At 41.0% G+C, this 17,276-nt stretch overlaps 1 protein-coding gene across 1 annotated transcript; it reads left to right on the forward strand.

The window, feature by feature from the left end:
* Window positions 1-14,785: 14,785 nt before the first annotated feature.
* Window positions 14,786-16,806, forward strand: LOC149142103 (uncharacterized). Its single transcript, XM_089451407.1, is given in 2 exon segments — window positions 14,786-15,226; window positions 15,529-16,806. Coding segments are annotated over 2 exon segments (1,719 nt in total).
* The last annotated feature ends 470 nt before the right edge of the window (window positions 16,807-17,276 follow it).

The raw sequence follows: 17,276 nt of genomic DNA on the forward strand, positions 1-17,276 counted from the left end.
TCTAAACTAACCACTACAAACTAGGCAGTCAAAACAACTTGCCTCTATAAGTTAGGAAACCAATTCATTCATTTAATTTTCACCTTTTTCATGAATGAATCTTCTAGAAGAGGTACATAAGAGTAAAAGTGTCAATAAAGTACATTAATTACATCAAATAGGATAATAATCTACCCCAAAAAGTCAAACAGGGTCAAACTGCGTTTTTCTGAGCTGTACACTGAAATCTGGAGAAGTTTGCCTGACGGGTCGTGCGCCTCTGCCTGACGGGTCGCGCGCCTTTGGGACCACATTTGGGGCACTTCCAGGTGGCAAAATTGAGCAAGAGTAGGCTTGTTGGAAAGGTCTGTGACTCGACTTTCCAACCCAACTAGAATTTTTGAATTTGGTGGTCATTTGCCCTCCAAAATTGCAATCTCCCAAGACTGCTTTCTGCAACTCAAAAATGTGGCAGAAAGTCATTTTTTGCTAGTTTTTTGACTTTCTGGAGGCCCAAAACTTCACCAAATCTCAAGTCCATCCATGAGCATATGTAACTTTGCATGAAAAATCTAGAAATGCTGAGTTTTGGTCAAAAGGAGTTGCCCTGATGAAGGGTCGCGCGGGGGGTGAGACCCGTTAATGGGAAAAACCTGCAAATTGCCAAAAAATGCCAAAATTCACCCAAAATTCTCAAAATTTCTTGGGATTTGTGCTGTGGCTAGGCTATTTAGTGCCTTGATCCTTGAGTGAAGCCTCAGCCAAGATACGGAGGGGATTTGGCCTCTTTCTCCGTTTTAGTGCCTCGGTCAACCGCCTTTGAAACATCTTCATTTTTGCCTTGCACACATGCATCCTTGCCCAGTAGTGGTTCTTCATGTTCCTCAGCAGTTTCTTCTCTTGGTTGGCCTTAGCCAACAGCCTCTCCAAGTGTGTATTTACCTGGATGAGCATGGACTCTCGGTCAGCGGGCAATGGGTCACTGGGTCTTCTTCGGTTCAAGATTCGGTCACTACGAATCCTCCACAGCTCATCAAGTGCTTTCTCCTCCTCCAACTATTTGTTGCGCTGCTCCAGGTATGTGATGGTCCATTTTGAACCCTCTAATCTCCTCTGCAAGGCATCATTTTCAGCTCTGAGATGCTGAATGACCTCCTTTACCTCTTGGCTCGGAGAAATGGCCCCAAGATCAACAAACTCAATATCTGGAACTCCTGATGGCCCCTCGTCAATCTTGGCTGCTTGCCCCTCTGTGCTGCCTGTGCTGCTGAAGAGAGCGAGGCTCCTTCCACCTGATGTGGAGATAACACTCGCTGAGCTGATGATGAAGGCGAGACCCCTTCCACCTGCTGTGGAGATAGTACTCGCCTAGCTGCTGCAAATAAGGCCCTCGGGCCTTTCTGATAGGTAACCAGAGGTGAGGAACTGACATGTCTAGTGACAGGGATGTTATGCTGCTGTGATGGTCCTCCCTCCTCATGAACAACCTCAGGATGTGGTGGAGGTGGTGCTGTGAAAAACTCACGAGAGATGAACTCCTCCCATGAGATGCCCTGCTGAGTCAACTGATGCAATACTACTAGCTGAATCAAACCATAATGATAAAGGCTCCTGTACTGCTGTGCCGGGCTCTTCCTCTGTAACATGGGCACCATCCTCTGAATGTTCTGATAGAAGAAAACAGGGATGTTCATCATCCTCACTCGGGTGAAGTGCATCAAGAGGCGAATATGATATGAATACACCTGTGAAAATCTGCCCTCACAGGTAAAATAGTGCATGATGAGCCTCATCATGGGAGCATACTCGCTCCTGAGAAACCTGAATGGAAACACACCTGCCAAATTTCTCATGAATGGTGGCCGGACAAAAGGCTCAAAGTGAACATTATCCAGCACCTTGCGCTTATTCCACACCTTCCCAACATTAGGTATCCCTGTGGCATGTGAGATCACCTCGGGTGTCAATGTAAAGTCCACCCCTGCAAGGTTGACATGTCCATCATGCAAGTGTAAAACAAAAAGGCGAGCCAACTCTCTGTGGTGTTGAATCAGAGAGATCCTCTCACAGAACTCATAACAAGACATATACTGAAAACATGTGACTGCCATAGGACAAGCCTGTAACTCTGCTAAAGAGGTGGGCTCCTCTCTCTTATGATGTCCACCCTTACCTCCCTTATGAGGCCTCCTCTGTACCTCAATCTCTGAAGCTGATGACTGGTCATCACTTTGCTCATAGGTTTCGGTTTCTGACATGTTTAAAAGAGCAAAGTGGACAAAATGTACTGCTGCTTCTGCTTTATAAAATGCTGATTTGTATGTTGTTTCAAGGGGACAAGGAACATGAGGGAAATGTTAGGGGAGGGGCATTTTTACAAGGAAAATGGGAATACATGTATATAGCAGGGAATTTTAGGGAAATACACTGTAAACATCATTGCATATACATCATCAAATTTCATATGTTTACATGGGCATAAGGAGAGATAGGGTTATGATGTGATTTTTTGTTTTTAAAGGGAAAAGGGGTAGGGTTTATTTTCTTTACAAATTTATAAGGGAAATTGACATGGAAATATAGGGAAAATGAAATGGGAATGAGGAAAATAATTACAAGGGAAAAACCATGAAACAACACTAAACCCTAGCACTCTTTTACAATGTAACATACAGCCATATGGAGGTCTTGCTCTTGAACATTTTGATCATTAAAAACACATTCATAATATCCATTAACCATAACCAGCAATCATTCCAAGCTTAGAGAACCTACCTCAAGCGATTTGATGGCTTGGAGGGCGTTTGAGCAAATTTGAAATAGGTTTGAAGGGAGACAGCTTGACGGGTCGCGCACCTCGCCCAACGGGTCGCGCCCGTTGAAAATTTACACTACAGGAAACCCTCTGACGGGTCGCGCGCAGCTGACGGGTCGCGCGCCTAGCCTGACGGGTCGCGTGCCTGTCACTCGCCCGAACTTGCTTTGCTTTCGCTCCTTTCACTCTATCACTCACTCAAACTTCTCTTGCAAGTGTCTTGGATGCACAATGAGAGTGAAAGGAGGGAGACTGAGTTTTTATAAGTTTCATTTGAAAAAATTTCATGTTCAAACCCACTTTCTAATGTTTCTCTTTGACACTTTATAAAATTGACTTTTTGGTTTCCTTTGTCCTGAAATTGACTCATTTAGTGCTTTGACTTGATTCTTTTTGCAGGTAGATCATCTGAGGGATCTTGGCAAGGGGACCAGGGTTGCATACTGTCCACTGAAGTCTTTTGAAATTTCATCACTTTTTACAAACATTTGAAAAATGACCTTGGCTTTAAAAACAGAGTTTTTAAATCCAAGGTGAAAATTAACTGTACAGGATAAAAAATCTCGAATAAATATCTTTACAATCATCCCTCTGGCTTGCTGAGCACTTATTGACCTTCAAAACATGACCTTGTAGACATTTTTGACCAAAACCCTAGACCTAGGAAATTGACCTCAAGACAAGACAAGACAAGCTTTGAGAGAGCTTAATGACTGAAATGACCTGAGCCAGCAATGCCAAGAGGGGAAAAATATACCAGCTCCTCCATCAGGGTTATGGCATGCCTAATGGGATGCAAAAAATTGACACTGATGAGACACCTACATATGCAAATGCAAAGAGTTTTGATCAGATGGAGGGCTCAAGACCGACTCTAACATTGGCTCCAATGGGGATGGTAGCTCCTTGGAGGTGCCAAGAACCTTAGACCTCTGGGAGAGCAGACCAGTGCTTTATTAACATTGGGCAATGGAGTCAACTTTTACACATGTGACCAAATTTGAACAACTTTATTTGACTTGGACAATTGACTGAAATCCTAGACTAACTTTGACACTAACTAACTCACTTTATGCAGAAAATAAACTGACTGAAACAACTTCAGAAACTCACACTAGCTAATCACCATTTTCAGAATTATAGCCTTCACCGCGGGCCCCAAACTGAAGATGGGAGATCAGTTCACACTTGCTGCAGAATGAAAGTAAAAAAAAAATGGTAATTACAATGAGAGTGATTAGAGCAGAAAATGATCGAGCATGATACCTTTTGAGCAGCCGGCCATTCACCGACCCACCAAGACATTCATCACCGTTCATTTCTTTGAGAAGAAAAGCATTTGGACCACGGTATGCTGCAATTTTGTAGGGACCTTTCCACAAGTTGTCAAATTTTCCATGTTTCCCTTTGTCTTCATTTCGGGCATCCCATCTCAACACAACATCATCAATCTGAAAATCCTATGATTTAGCCTTTTTGTCATAGATTTTCTTTATGCGCTCCTGCAACTTAAGGGAATTTTGATGAACCTCCTCTCGTGTCTGTTGTAAATGAATCATTTGACTGATCCGTCGTTGCATAGGATCCTCCTCGCCACCAGCTTCTTGAAACAACTTGGCTACTGGAACACTAAGTGAAGTAGGAAACACTGCATCAACTCCATAAACCAGCTCAAAAGGTGACATACCAATTGACTTCTTTTGACTTACCCGATCAGCCCATAATGCATTTACTAACTTTTTGTGCTAGCTCTTCTTATTTATTTCCAGTAATTTCTTTATGATGTTCACTAGAGATTTGTTCAAAGATTCAGCCAGCCCATTACCTTGCGGATGGTAGGAGGTTGAATGCCCCCAGCTGATGTTATATTTATAGCAAAAATCAACCATTTTCTTCGATTTGAATGCTGCAACATTATCTGTAATCAACTTATGTGGACAGCCGAAACGTGACAATATATTACTTTCAAGAAAAGAGATAATTACCGAATCCGTGGCCTGCCGGGTGGGAATGGCTTCAATCCACTTCGTGAAGTAATCTGTGGTAGTCAAGATCCATCGATGCTACCCGGAAGATGCTGGGTGGATTTCGCCAATAAAATCCAAGCCCCATTGCTGAAATGGTGCGCTGATTTCAATGGGCTTGAGAGGCAACGGCTGTAACTTTTGCTTTCCTTGAAAAATTTGACATTCATGACAGCTCTTTACCGCTTTATACACATCAGAAAATAAAGAAGGCCAATAGAAACCAGCTCTCAAGATCTTATTAGCCGTGGTCTTCCAAAACAAGTGACCCCCATAGTCACCTTTATGAAAATCTTCTACCGTTGTCTTAGCTTCTTCTTCGACCAAACAGTTCAGCAATATGCCACCGGGATCTTTCCAATAAAGTGCTGATTCGATAATGCAAAATTTTGGCAGCCTTTAGCTTCAATGTTCTAGCTTTGTTTCTAGGCATCCCAGGAGGTGAAGACAAATTTTGAAGCACATAAACTATATCAGCATACCAAGGAGAAGACACAAAGATATCGGATACCTGTAGAACTGAATTTTCTTCATCTTCATCGGACAAGGCAGCAATCAAATTGATATCAAGGACGTGAAGATTTGTTTCAGCCATCAACTTAGCAAGACCTTGACCTTTAATCAACTTGGTAGGCTTAATTTCTACATCATACTCTAATAGTGCAGCGATCCACTTACCCCTTCTTCCTTCCGGTTCCGTTTGTACTAAAACATCCTTAACAGCTGCATTGGGAACATATGCTAAAATATGAGAATTCAATATGTATACCCGGAAATCTTTCAAGGCTTTGATCAGCGCCAATGCTTGCTTCTCAATAATATTATAATTCAGCGCTCCATCCCTTATGATACGGCTGAAAAAAGCGATGGGCCTCTCAACCCCATCTCTCTTTTGCATCAGCACAACTACCAATGTATGCTCAGAAGCAAATGAAAATAAAATAAAATCCTGTGTATAATCTGGGCTGATCAAAGTTGGGGCTGAAGATAAGATTACCTTTATCAAATTAAAAGACTTTACCGCCTCTTCGGTCCATTTGAGCTCGTTGTCCTTCTTGAGCATGTTGGTTATCTCTCTAAGATGTTCGGCAAGATTGGGGGTGAAGCGACGCAGAAAATTCAATTTACCATTGAAGGACTGAATTTCTTTCTTGCTTCGGGGCTGCTCTAATTGTTGAATGGCTTCCACCCGTGCAGGATCGATACAAATGCACTCTTAAGAAATGATATGGCCAAGCATCTTGCCTTCGCTCATAGCAAAAAGACTCTTCTTTGGATTCAATGAGATGCCATACTTTCTGCACTTTTGAAACACCTTAGTCAAACGAAACAAATGCTCTTCATCTGATTTAGAAAACACGGTCAGATCATCAAGATAAACAACTAAAAAGACTTTTTTTTTTTTTTTTTTTTTTCACCTCAGGCTGAGAAAGGTAAACCTTAAGGCAACATCAAACCATTTAGCCTCGTAGCTAGCCCTACGGGGCAGGAGAAGGCTCTCTCCGGTCTATCTTTGTAAAATCTTCAATAGATGAGATGACCAATAAGGTAACATTGATATTAGGCTAGTAAACTGATCAAAAGGGTTGATTTGGGGTTTTTTGGGTTTTTGGTGGCAAATTGAGGGGATGGCAATTTTGGGTGCGGGGATTGGACACAGTTTCTGCAGGGGGTTCTTTGGGGCGAGGTAGGAGACAATATTGATGATTTTGATTTGAGGTGAATGATCAGGAATGAAAGGTGAGGAGCTAAAGAGAGCAAACAATCGCTTTGAATTCTCTTTAGACAGTAGAAAACATTGAAATTAAACAAACTTAAAAGCAGAGCATGGCAGGCATGAATTCTTACTTTAACACTTCATTTGTTTAATGTGCAGAAATAAAAGAAAGGAAATGAATCACATAACAAGCTTACAAGTACATTGAGAAACACGCCATCAACACATGAGTCCACAAGAATCCCAAAGAGGACTGCAAAACCCTGGTCTTCCTTAGCCAAAAATTGCAGAGATACAGTGAATAATACAATGATAGCTTCTCCCTCAAGTGTCCAACCATGAAAATGAGCAAGAAAGTACATAATATAGATGATCTAACCTGTTTCCCTGCCTCCATGGGTCGAGCTCACTATCCTAGGAGCTGTTTCAACCACTTCTAAACTAAGCACTACAAACTAGGCAGTCAAAACAACTTGCCTCTATAAGCTAGGAAACCAATTCATTCATTTAATTTTCACCTTTTTCATGAATGAATCTTCTAGAAGAGGTACATAAGAGTAAAAGTGTCAATAAAGTACATTAATTACATCAAATAGGATAATAATCTACCCCAAAAAGTCAAACAGGGTCAAACTGCGTTTTTCTGAGCTGTACACTGAAATCTGGAGAAGTTTACCTGACGGGTCGCGCGCCTCTGCCTGACGGGTCGCGCGCCTTTGGGACCACATTTGGGGCACTTCCAGGTGGCCAAATTGAGAAAGAGTAGGATTTTTGGAAATTTCTATGACTTTACTTTCCAACCCAACTGGAATTTTTGAATTTGGTGGTCATTTTCCCCTCCAAAATTGCAATCTCCCAAGACTGCTTTCTGCAACTCAAAAATGTGGCAGAAAGTCAATTTTTGCTTGTTTTTTGACTTTCTGGAGGCCCAAAACTTCATAAAATCTCAAGTCCATTGATGAGCATATGTAACTTCTCATGAAAAGTCTGGAAATGCTGAGTTTTTGTAAAATGGAGTTGCCATGATGTAGGGTCGCGCGGGGGGTGAGACCTGTTAATGAGCAAAAGCCTGTAAATTGCCTGAAAAATCAAAATTGACCCAAAATTTTCAAAATTTCTTGGGATTTGTGCTATGGTTGGGCTATTTAGTGCCTTGGTCCTTCAGTGAAGCCTCGGCCAAGATATGGAGGGGATCAGGCCTCTTTCTCCTTTTTTGTGCCTTGGCCAACCTCCTTGGATCCGGCGATTGTAATTTTGACATTTCTCTAAAACCATGACACCTGTGCAAAAAGTGAAGGAGGTTTTTCTTCTTTGGCATGTTGTGGACAAAAATCCCTCTCATTTTTCCAAAATTCATCTTTTATTGCTCTGGAACATCATTTGAGTGCGACTTGTCCCGATGTGTGAAACAAGGAATTTTGTCGAAATGGAGCGAAATGAAGGGGATAGGGGGCTTCTAAATTCTTGGGGAAACTTTTGGGAGTGGGGAGGGATGTTAGGAAGCAGGGGAAAGTTGAATCTCAGAGATTGAGCGAGGGGAAGGGGTCTAAAAGGGCAAAACACAGGCCAAACCTAGAAAATTGCCAGGTTGTAGCTAGAAACTAGGGTTTGTGCAAAAATGAGGATTTTGGGGGATCTCAGTGATGGGAAGCATTTGGTAAGGTACATGAAAGATAGGGGAAGGTGTGTGAACATCTGGATACAAGTTTTGCCGATGATTTGACTATCCAAGAGAAATTGCCTTCAAAACCCTAGGAGAGGGAAATGACCTTACCTAGGCGCAACTGAAGCATGAACAAGGTGTACAATGACTCATTAGACACTGAGATGATAATGAAAACCCTATGAATGATGATAGACTCAGCTGAATGATGACATGGACTGACATTTGGACAAATTTAGAAGGAGTGAAAGAAAACCCTAGACCTAATGCCTAGTGACCAAATTTTCCTTGAAAACTCTTTGAAATGACAAAATTTGACCTTGACACTCTGAGACCACTTTGTAAGAGCATATTTGATCACTGGAGGAAGGCTGGAAAGACTGACACTAACATTGGCTCCAATGGGGATGGTAGCTCCTTGGAGGTGCCAAGAACTGCAGACCTCTGGGAGAGCAGACCATTGCTTTCAACCATTGGGCAATGGAGTCATTATTTGACAAACAATAGAAGACTTTGACTCATTTATTGACTGAAACTTGATTCAAACCGACTCAATTATGAAACCTACATGACTGAGAACTGACTCACAAATGACTCATGACTGACTTAACTAAAACAAGATCTTACAAAGCTTATTGAAGGGCAGCAGTCCATCAAGATTTGAAATCATGATGACAACCACCTGTGTTTCTTGATTGATTCTTCTTATCAGATCTTCTGGTCAACAGTACAAACCTATAACTGAGCATCCAAAAACATAGCTAACCATGATCTCCTTCATCACTGAACACTGCAATAAACACTATCACTGCTGGCTGCAACAAACTTGCTAGAGGATCATGAAAAACATGAAGATTTTCCACTGCCACCTCCTGCTGAAAGAACAAGGTGTCTTCTTCTTCAAATTCTGATCTGCCTTCATCATGTGCTTCAGTAAAAGTATGCTCATGGTCCTCAAAAAATTCTGAACAAGTAGATGAGCAGATCTCCTCTTGAAATAACATTTCAAAACATGAGACATATGAGGAAGAATCTGAAATGGAATCCTGAATGGTCTGATCTTCTATGGTGTGAATGTGTTGTAGGTCATCTTCATATGATATCACAACCAAATTATGAAGTTCCTTATTACATTCTTCAATATTATCAAGCACATTATTATCATTTACATCGTCTGCCACAAATTCACTCAAAGAAACTTTTTTACTTGCTTGAGCAAAGATCTCACCTTGTTGTTCATAAACATCTGAATCCAAAACTCTGTCTATGATCTCAACAGTAGAGTTCTCTTTGATGGGCTTCAACACAAGATATTCCTGGTCATCATAATCTAAATGTTGTTCTGAAGTAGCTGTCCTAACATTATCACATTCTACAATCTGGTCTTCTTCTGTGGGCAGATCTGACACAAGCTCTTCTCTTTCATCATCTTCCACTATATGACCATCTTCAGCCTGCTGATCTTGACATGTATCCTCTAAGATTTATGTGTGCTGCTGAAATGGATTCTCATACAGAGCCTCCATGATCTCAACATCCATAAAATTATCATCTTCATAATATGTCTCAAGGCTTTCAATAAAACTATAAGCATGCTTGCAACAGTCTTGAACTAAATTTAATGATGGATAAGAGTCCTTATATCGTTCAATGAACATAGCATGAAAATCCTTTAAACAGTAAATACAAGCAGGCGGCAAACTTTCATACCACGATTGGGCTTTACCTTCCAGAGTGGCCAAGAATATCTTCATCAAGCAATCTTCAGGAAAATCCACCTTCAACTTGCGAATATGCATATGAAATCTAACTAGATGAAGAGCAGCATCCTTCTTACCATCATCATTAAATATAGGCAGATTCCTTGACCAATCTACCTTTGGAATTTTATTTGGAAAACCAGGGATGTGATCTCGGCTCAAGGGAGCATATCTTCTTGCGATCCGATCCATCTTGAAAAGCTCAAAGCTACTGATGTCTCTGCAGTGAAGTCACCATGAAGCATTGATCTCTGAAGTTTTCAGTGAAGGAATTGCCAGTGAATGATTCAGCCTTGTCAGTGTCTGATCGTTGTTCACCATCAACGATCAGATCTGAACTTGATACATGTACTGGGGTAAAATGCAAATGAAGTGTTGTATTCACAAGCTCACGAAGATTGACTGAAGCAGCGTTTATCTACTTCCGCTTATGCAAAGCAAAAGCGTTTCGAAGGCTACCTGGCATAACTTCAGGCTCCGTCTAAGACTTCTGAAACAAACACATCAATCCACAAACAAGTTTGTTCTTTCCCAGTATGGTTGCCAGTATGTTAGCACTTGAAATTTCACCTCAGGCTGAGAAAGGTAAATCTCAAGGCAACATCAAACCATTTAGCCTCGTAGCTAGCCCTACGGGGCAGGAGAAGGCTCTCTCCGGTCTATCTCGGTAAAATCTTCAATAGATGAGATGACCAATAAGGTAACACTGATATTAGGCTAGTAAACTGATCCAAAGGGTTGATTTGGGGTTTTTTGGGTTTTTGGTGGCAAATTGAGGGGATGGCAATTTTGGGTGCGGGGATTGGACATAGTTTCTGCAGGGGGTTCTTTGGGGCAAGGTAGGAGACAGTATTGATGCTTTTGATTTGAGGTGAATGATCAGGAATGAAAGGTGAGGAGCTAAAGAGAGCAAACAATCACTTTGAATTCTCTTTAGACAGTAGAAAACATTGAAATTAAACAAACTTAAAAGCAGAGAATGGCAGGCATGAATTCTTACTTTAACACTTCATTTGTTTAATGTGCAGAAATAAAAGAAAGGAAATGAGTCACATAACAAGCTTACAAGTACATTGAGAAACACACCATCAACACATGAGTCCACAAGAATCCCAAAGAGGACTGCAAAACCTTGGTCTTCCTTAGCCAAAAATTGCAGAGATACAGTGAATAATACAATGATAGCTTCTCCCTCAAGAGTCCAACTATGAAAATGAGCAAGAAAGTACATAATATAGATGATCTAACCTCTTTCCCTGCCTCCATGAGTCGAGCTCACTATCCTAGGAGCTGTTTCAACCACTTCTAAACTAAGCACTACAAACTAGGCAGTCAAAACAACTTGCCTCTATAAGCTAGGAAACCAATTCATTCATTTAATTTTCACCTTTTTCATGAATGAATCTTCTAGAAGAGGTACATAAGAGTAAAAGTGTCAATAAAGTACATTAATTACATCAAATAGGATAATAATCTACCCCAAAAAGTCAAACAGGGTCAAACTGCGTTTTTCTGAGCTGTACACTGAAATCTGGAGTAGTTTGCCTGACGGGTCGCGCGCCTCTGCCTGACGGGTCGCGCGCCTTTAGGACCACATTTGGGGCACTTCCAGGTGGCCAAATTGAGCAAGAGTAGGCTTGTTGGAAAGGTCTGTGAGTCTACTTTCCACCCAACTGGAATTTTTGAATTTGGTGGTCATTTGCCCCTCCAAAATTGCAATCTCCCAAGACTGCTTTCTGCAACTCAAAAATGTGGCAGAAAGTCAATTTTTGCTTGTTTTTTGACTTTCTGGAGGCCCAAAACTTCATAAAATCTCAAGCCCATTGATGAGCATATGTAACTTCTCATGAAAAGTCTAGAAATGCTGAGTTTTTGCAAAATGGAGTTGCCATGATGTAGGGTCGCGCGGGGGGTGAGACCTGTTAATGAGCAAAAACCTGTAAATTGCCTGAAAATTCAAAATTGACCCAAAATTTTCAAAATTTCTTGGGATTTGTGCTGTGGTTGGGCTATTTAGTTTCTTGGTCCTTCAGTGAAACCTCGACCAAGATATAGAGGGGATCGGGCCTCTTTCTCCTTTTTTGTGCCTTGGCCAACCTCCTTGGATCCGGCGATTGTAATTTTGACATTTCTCTAAAACCATGACACCTGTGCAAAAAGTGAAGGAGGTTTTTCTTCTTTGGCATGTTGTGGACAAAAATCCCTCTCAGTTTTCCAAAATTCATCTTTTATTGCTCTGGAACATCATTTGAGTGCGACTTGTCCCGATGTGTGAAACAAGGAATTTTGTCGAAATGGAGCGAAATGAAGGGGATAGGGGGCTTCTAAATTCTTTGGGAAATTTTTGGGAGTGGGGAGGGATGTTAGGAAGCGGGGGAAAGTTGAATCTCAGAGATTGAGCGAGGGGAAGGGATCCAAAAGGGAAAAACACAGGCCAAACCTAGAAAATTGCCAAGTTGTAGCTAGAAACTAGGGTTTGTGCAAAAATGAGGATTTTGGGGGATCTCAGTGATGGGAAGCATTTGGTAAGGTACATGAAGGATAGGGGAAGGTGTATGAACATTTGGATACAAGTTTTGCCGATGATTTGACTGTCCAAGAGAAATTGCCTTCAAAACCCTAGGAGAGGGAAATGACCTTAGCTAGGCGCAACTGAAGCATGAACAAGGTGTACAATGACTCATTAGACACTGAGATGATAATGAAAACCCTATGAATGATGATAGAATCAGCTGAATGATGACATGGACTGACATTTGGACAACTTTAGAAGGAGTGAAAGCAAACCCTAGACCTAATGCCTAGTGACCAAATTTTGCTTGAAAACTCTTTGAAATGACAAAATTTGACCTTGACACTCTGAGACCACTTTGTAAGAGCATATTTGATCACTGGAGGAAGGCTGGAAAGACTGACACTAACAGACCCGAAGGAGGGAATCTTTGAGGAATTTAGGGGGAATCTAAAAGATTCCTTGAGCCCTAGATTTTTCACTATTCGACACCACAAATCTGATGGTGCATTCATATTTTCCATTTTCTCATTATATTCTTCGACCACTTTTGTAAGTGGAGTGTAGGTGTCAGCACTCAGAGTGCGAGAATTCATTCCATGAGATTCGACGCCGTGAGATCGATGGTCCGAATAGTTTCAGCAGTTTGACATCCGCTTCTTCAGATGGCCCTTGGATGTGAGGTATATGCAGTGTGTTCATGGACTTCTTTTGCTATGCATTATGCTGCACAGATCCCTGTTTGATGTTTGATGTGGGATCTTGTTTCTTACTTGTTTTCATGATTCCTACTTGATATGATGCATAATCCTCTGTGTGATGTACTTGTTGGCATGATTCACCATGTTGTGTTTTGAGATCCCTTTGTTATATGTTGATGGAATACTCATGTTTTCGTCTTGTATGTTTGCATTGAGATCCCTTTTATTCCATGTTGGCGGGATGATCATCATGCATGAGTCTGTGTCATACTGATAGGAGTCCTTTTCACTGAGAGTTCCTGTAGTGGAACATCTCTTGGAGCCACTACTGCGTGAGGGCATTTTCCTTGTATGAGGTCAGCTCTCATTGCCATACTTACACCAGAGATGGCAAGGAAAGGTATAGCCACTTTCAACATTCGAATGTTCATTTTTATTATGATCAGGTTGTTAATAATGAACGTAAAAGATGGCTTCGAAAGACATGTACCTTTTTTGGATTACATATCCATACATTTTCGAAGTGTTGGAAATGAATGGTAGCACACAAAAGGATGAGGCATGAAAGACCCTCTCAACAACAGGTCATAATAGCCACAAGGAGGCGACCCATTCACTTTGATAAGTGAAAAATGGTTTCTAGATATGTTAGCATTTCACGGCCGTACTTTTGTAAATCATTTGTTGCATTTTAAAATGTAAAAGTGATGATGTTCTTTTCCATCACTTGTTAAGAAACAATGATGTCTGGTCTTGTTTTGTGTTGCATGATAAACTGTGAAAGTGATGTCATGTTTCCATCACTTGTTAAGCAACAATGATGTTTGGTCTTGTTTTGTGTTGCATGATAAACTGTGAAAGTGATGTCATGTTTCCATCACATGTCAAGACAATAGTGTTTGGCCTTATGATTGTAAATCATGTGTTGTAGTGATGATGTGTTTTCCATCACTTGTTGAAGCAACAATGATATGCTAGCCTTGTTTTCGTAGCTAGGGTATTGCGTCCATGTTGTTGTAAACTTGACCACCGAGTATGTGTTATAAACTCGTGGCAAGTGTGGGACGCTTGGGTCATTATTTGGTAATGAAAGTCAAGCATGTAATTTGCAAAACAATGTATTATAGGTTGCAGGGGTCGGCTCATCGCTTAAGGCTCCGAAGAACAAAGGTGAAGGAGATGGAAGCTATTATCACTGACAAAATTTCAATGCCAAATGTCTTACATTTGTTTGATGGTAAAAAACCTAAATCCTTTTCAGCAGTTTCGCAGCGCATAGATCCCTTTAGCAGTTTTGCAGCGCAACATCTTTTAGGTGATTTCGTAGTGCATAATTCATATTTTGCACTGGCTACGCTACGAAATTGGGGATTTTCTCGAATCCATAGCCATTTTCACCCAGCTTTCATGCTTATTAGAATCTGCTGTGTTTTAGATCGAGTAGGTGTTGTGATACTGACACATGTTGCTGAGAAGGTGACAGTTTTAGTGATTGCAAGGTACTACCTCAGGTTAAAGGCACCCTTGTTGTTTGTCCCATGGTAGCTGTTATTCAATGGAGGAACGAGATTGCTCGGTTCATTGCGGAAGGAAGCATTAAAGTTTTAGTTTATCATGGCGCAAATAGATGAGCTGAATGATACATGTACTCGTGGAAAGGATCACCCTGTTTCTAATCATGCAGAGAGTCAGTCGGAGTTGAGTATGGAGATCAGTTCTCAAGATCCTGAAAGTTCACCTGCTATAGATTCCCGTCAATCACCACATCATATGCTTTCCGAGGGGTCTTACATGAGTGCACAGCCATCTGTAATGGAGGCTTCAATAGATTATCGTGCATTAGTTCTTCCACCGACAGAGGACATTTGGCAAGCATTACTAGCTATTCGTGCATTAGTTCTTCCACCGACAAAGGACATAGACACATGGTTGAAATTTGCTTCTCTTTGCCAGAAAAATGGTCGTATTAGTCAAGGTCATTCCACCTTGATCAAACTGTTGCAGTATGATCTAGAATTTACTCTTCCAAATACAAGATTGTCAGCTCTGCCTCAAGTTATTTTTGCATTTTTAAAGTATCAGTGGTCTCTTGGAAAAGATAGAAAATAGTTTCAACAGCTCACGTTTTCAGGAGCCAGATATTAAACTGCGGATTGAGGGACCAGAGTCAACTGAAATGACTGAAAGACCTGTCATCAAGGGATTTAACTTCAAGAATGACCGGCTTATGAATGGGAACTGGTTGAAAAAACCGCATGCAGTTATGCTTCTATTATTCTTCCAATCGGCCATACAGTCATTCCAGCAAAAGACGCAAAGAGAACTAAAAAAAAGGGGTTTTCTGCTAAGTCTCACAGGTCGATGAACGTATTATCAAGGTAGTTGCCCTGGAGCACCGCAATGATATTGATTCAGCTGCGGAATTTATCCTTAATGAGGTGGTTCCTAACCAAAATGATCAAATAGCGGATGTGGAACTTGGTAGTGAGTGTGAAATTGTGGATGGTCCAATTACTGAGCATGACTATCATTCAGGTTCTGAGCAATTGGCACCAATTTCATCTCATTTATCTGTTTGCGGCTCTATATCTGATGATGATGCGTCTGAGGTGTCTGATGAAATCATATTGACAGATAGAAGATCAGATAGTGAACGCATTGTTGCTCATCTAATGCAAACTAAAATTAATGAAGAACATGCGAGCTCTTTATTGTCAGTTAATTCTTTGACTGACCAGGAAACTATTGATAGCATGGAAAAGAGTGCTTTTCTTGCGTCAATGTTTTCACATCTACCTAATCAGTCCTGTGACGAAAACACCAACTAAACCTCTGGTTCATCAAGTTAGTTCAGCTCTAGTCAATCTCAAACTAGAATTGAAAACAAAGAATTCAGTCCTCATTTGGTTGATATGGGTGAAATTAAAGGTGACCAGATGTCTTGCAATGAAAAATCTTTAATACAGTTTGAGGATGGGAATATCCTTGAAGATGTCAATGTTGACAAATGTGGCAGCGATTCAAAAAGTACTGAGGTTAACTTAGTGGCAATAAACTCTGCAGCTAGTAGTACATTTGTTTCAGATACTCCAATAGAACAACCTCCTTGTACTGATACCACAAATGTTAGCAGTTATGAAGAAGCAAATCAATGCACTGAAGAAGCGGTGGTAAGGACAAGTGAGTCCCAACTGAATTTTTCAGTTGTCGAGGGACTAATCAAATCTCTTAATACAGCTGAGTCCTTCTATAAAGAAAGTATGGACAGTCTTCCTCTTATTTTGATAACTCATGATTCTGTTGGCTCGGGTGGGTTCAAAAATGACAATACCCTGAATGTGGAGCTAGATACAAGCTCATTTATCAGTGTTGAAGATGGTTCACTTTCGTGCAGTCAGGCTTCCAGCTCCAGCCAGATTGTAACTGTTGATACACTGGAAGGTTTTGTTACTGAGGAGTTTTTTCAACTATCTAAAGGAGAAAGCTGGTTTGCTAAAGTAAATGGTGATTGTGTTAAACATCCTGGATCAAAAGCTTTCGATTTGAACAGCAGATCACTTCCATATATTGAGCTTGGATCAAACAAAGGCATAATTGCAGTTGCTTTGGAAAATCTAAAAAGGCAAGCTGTTTAAACAATTCAGCAGTTTCGTAGCGCGCTACGAAACTGCTGTAGGTGTTGTTTTTTAACGCAGACAAACAGTTTGATGGGATGATCAGGAATTTTCAAAGGAAACATCTGAGGGACATTTAGGAGACCAAATGAAGATAGCATAGCCATTCAAATGATGACAGGTGTACCTTTGTAAAAGTGAAATGTTTTGGCTCAAGTTAAAAGTTTTGATGATAAAGGCACTTTATTACCGGTCATTAGGGTTTGGAAGGAATTGCATACGAGGAGACTTGGCTTGCGCACCTGTCCATCAACGAAGCCTCCAACACATCTGGAAACATGGTGGTGCTCTACATTTTTGGGATATTAAAGAGCTGGAGACAGGCTGCTGCATTTTCGGATAAGTGGTGGAAGATTGGAACTGGAAAAACAGGGGTTTTCTCCTAATATCACTAAACCATCAAAGCATTCAGCATCCAAAGCTAGTATGGG

Source organism: Pinus tabuliformis, chromosome X, assembly GCF_031772625.1.
Source record: "Pinus tabuliformis cultivar Carrire ecotype Pingquan chromosome X, CPIR1, whole genome shotgun sequence".
Classification (NCBI taxonomy): domain Eukaryota; kingdom Viridiplantae; phylum Streptophyta; class Pinopsida; order Pinales; family Pinaceae; genus Pinus; species Pinus tabuliformis.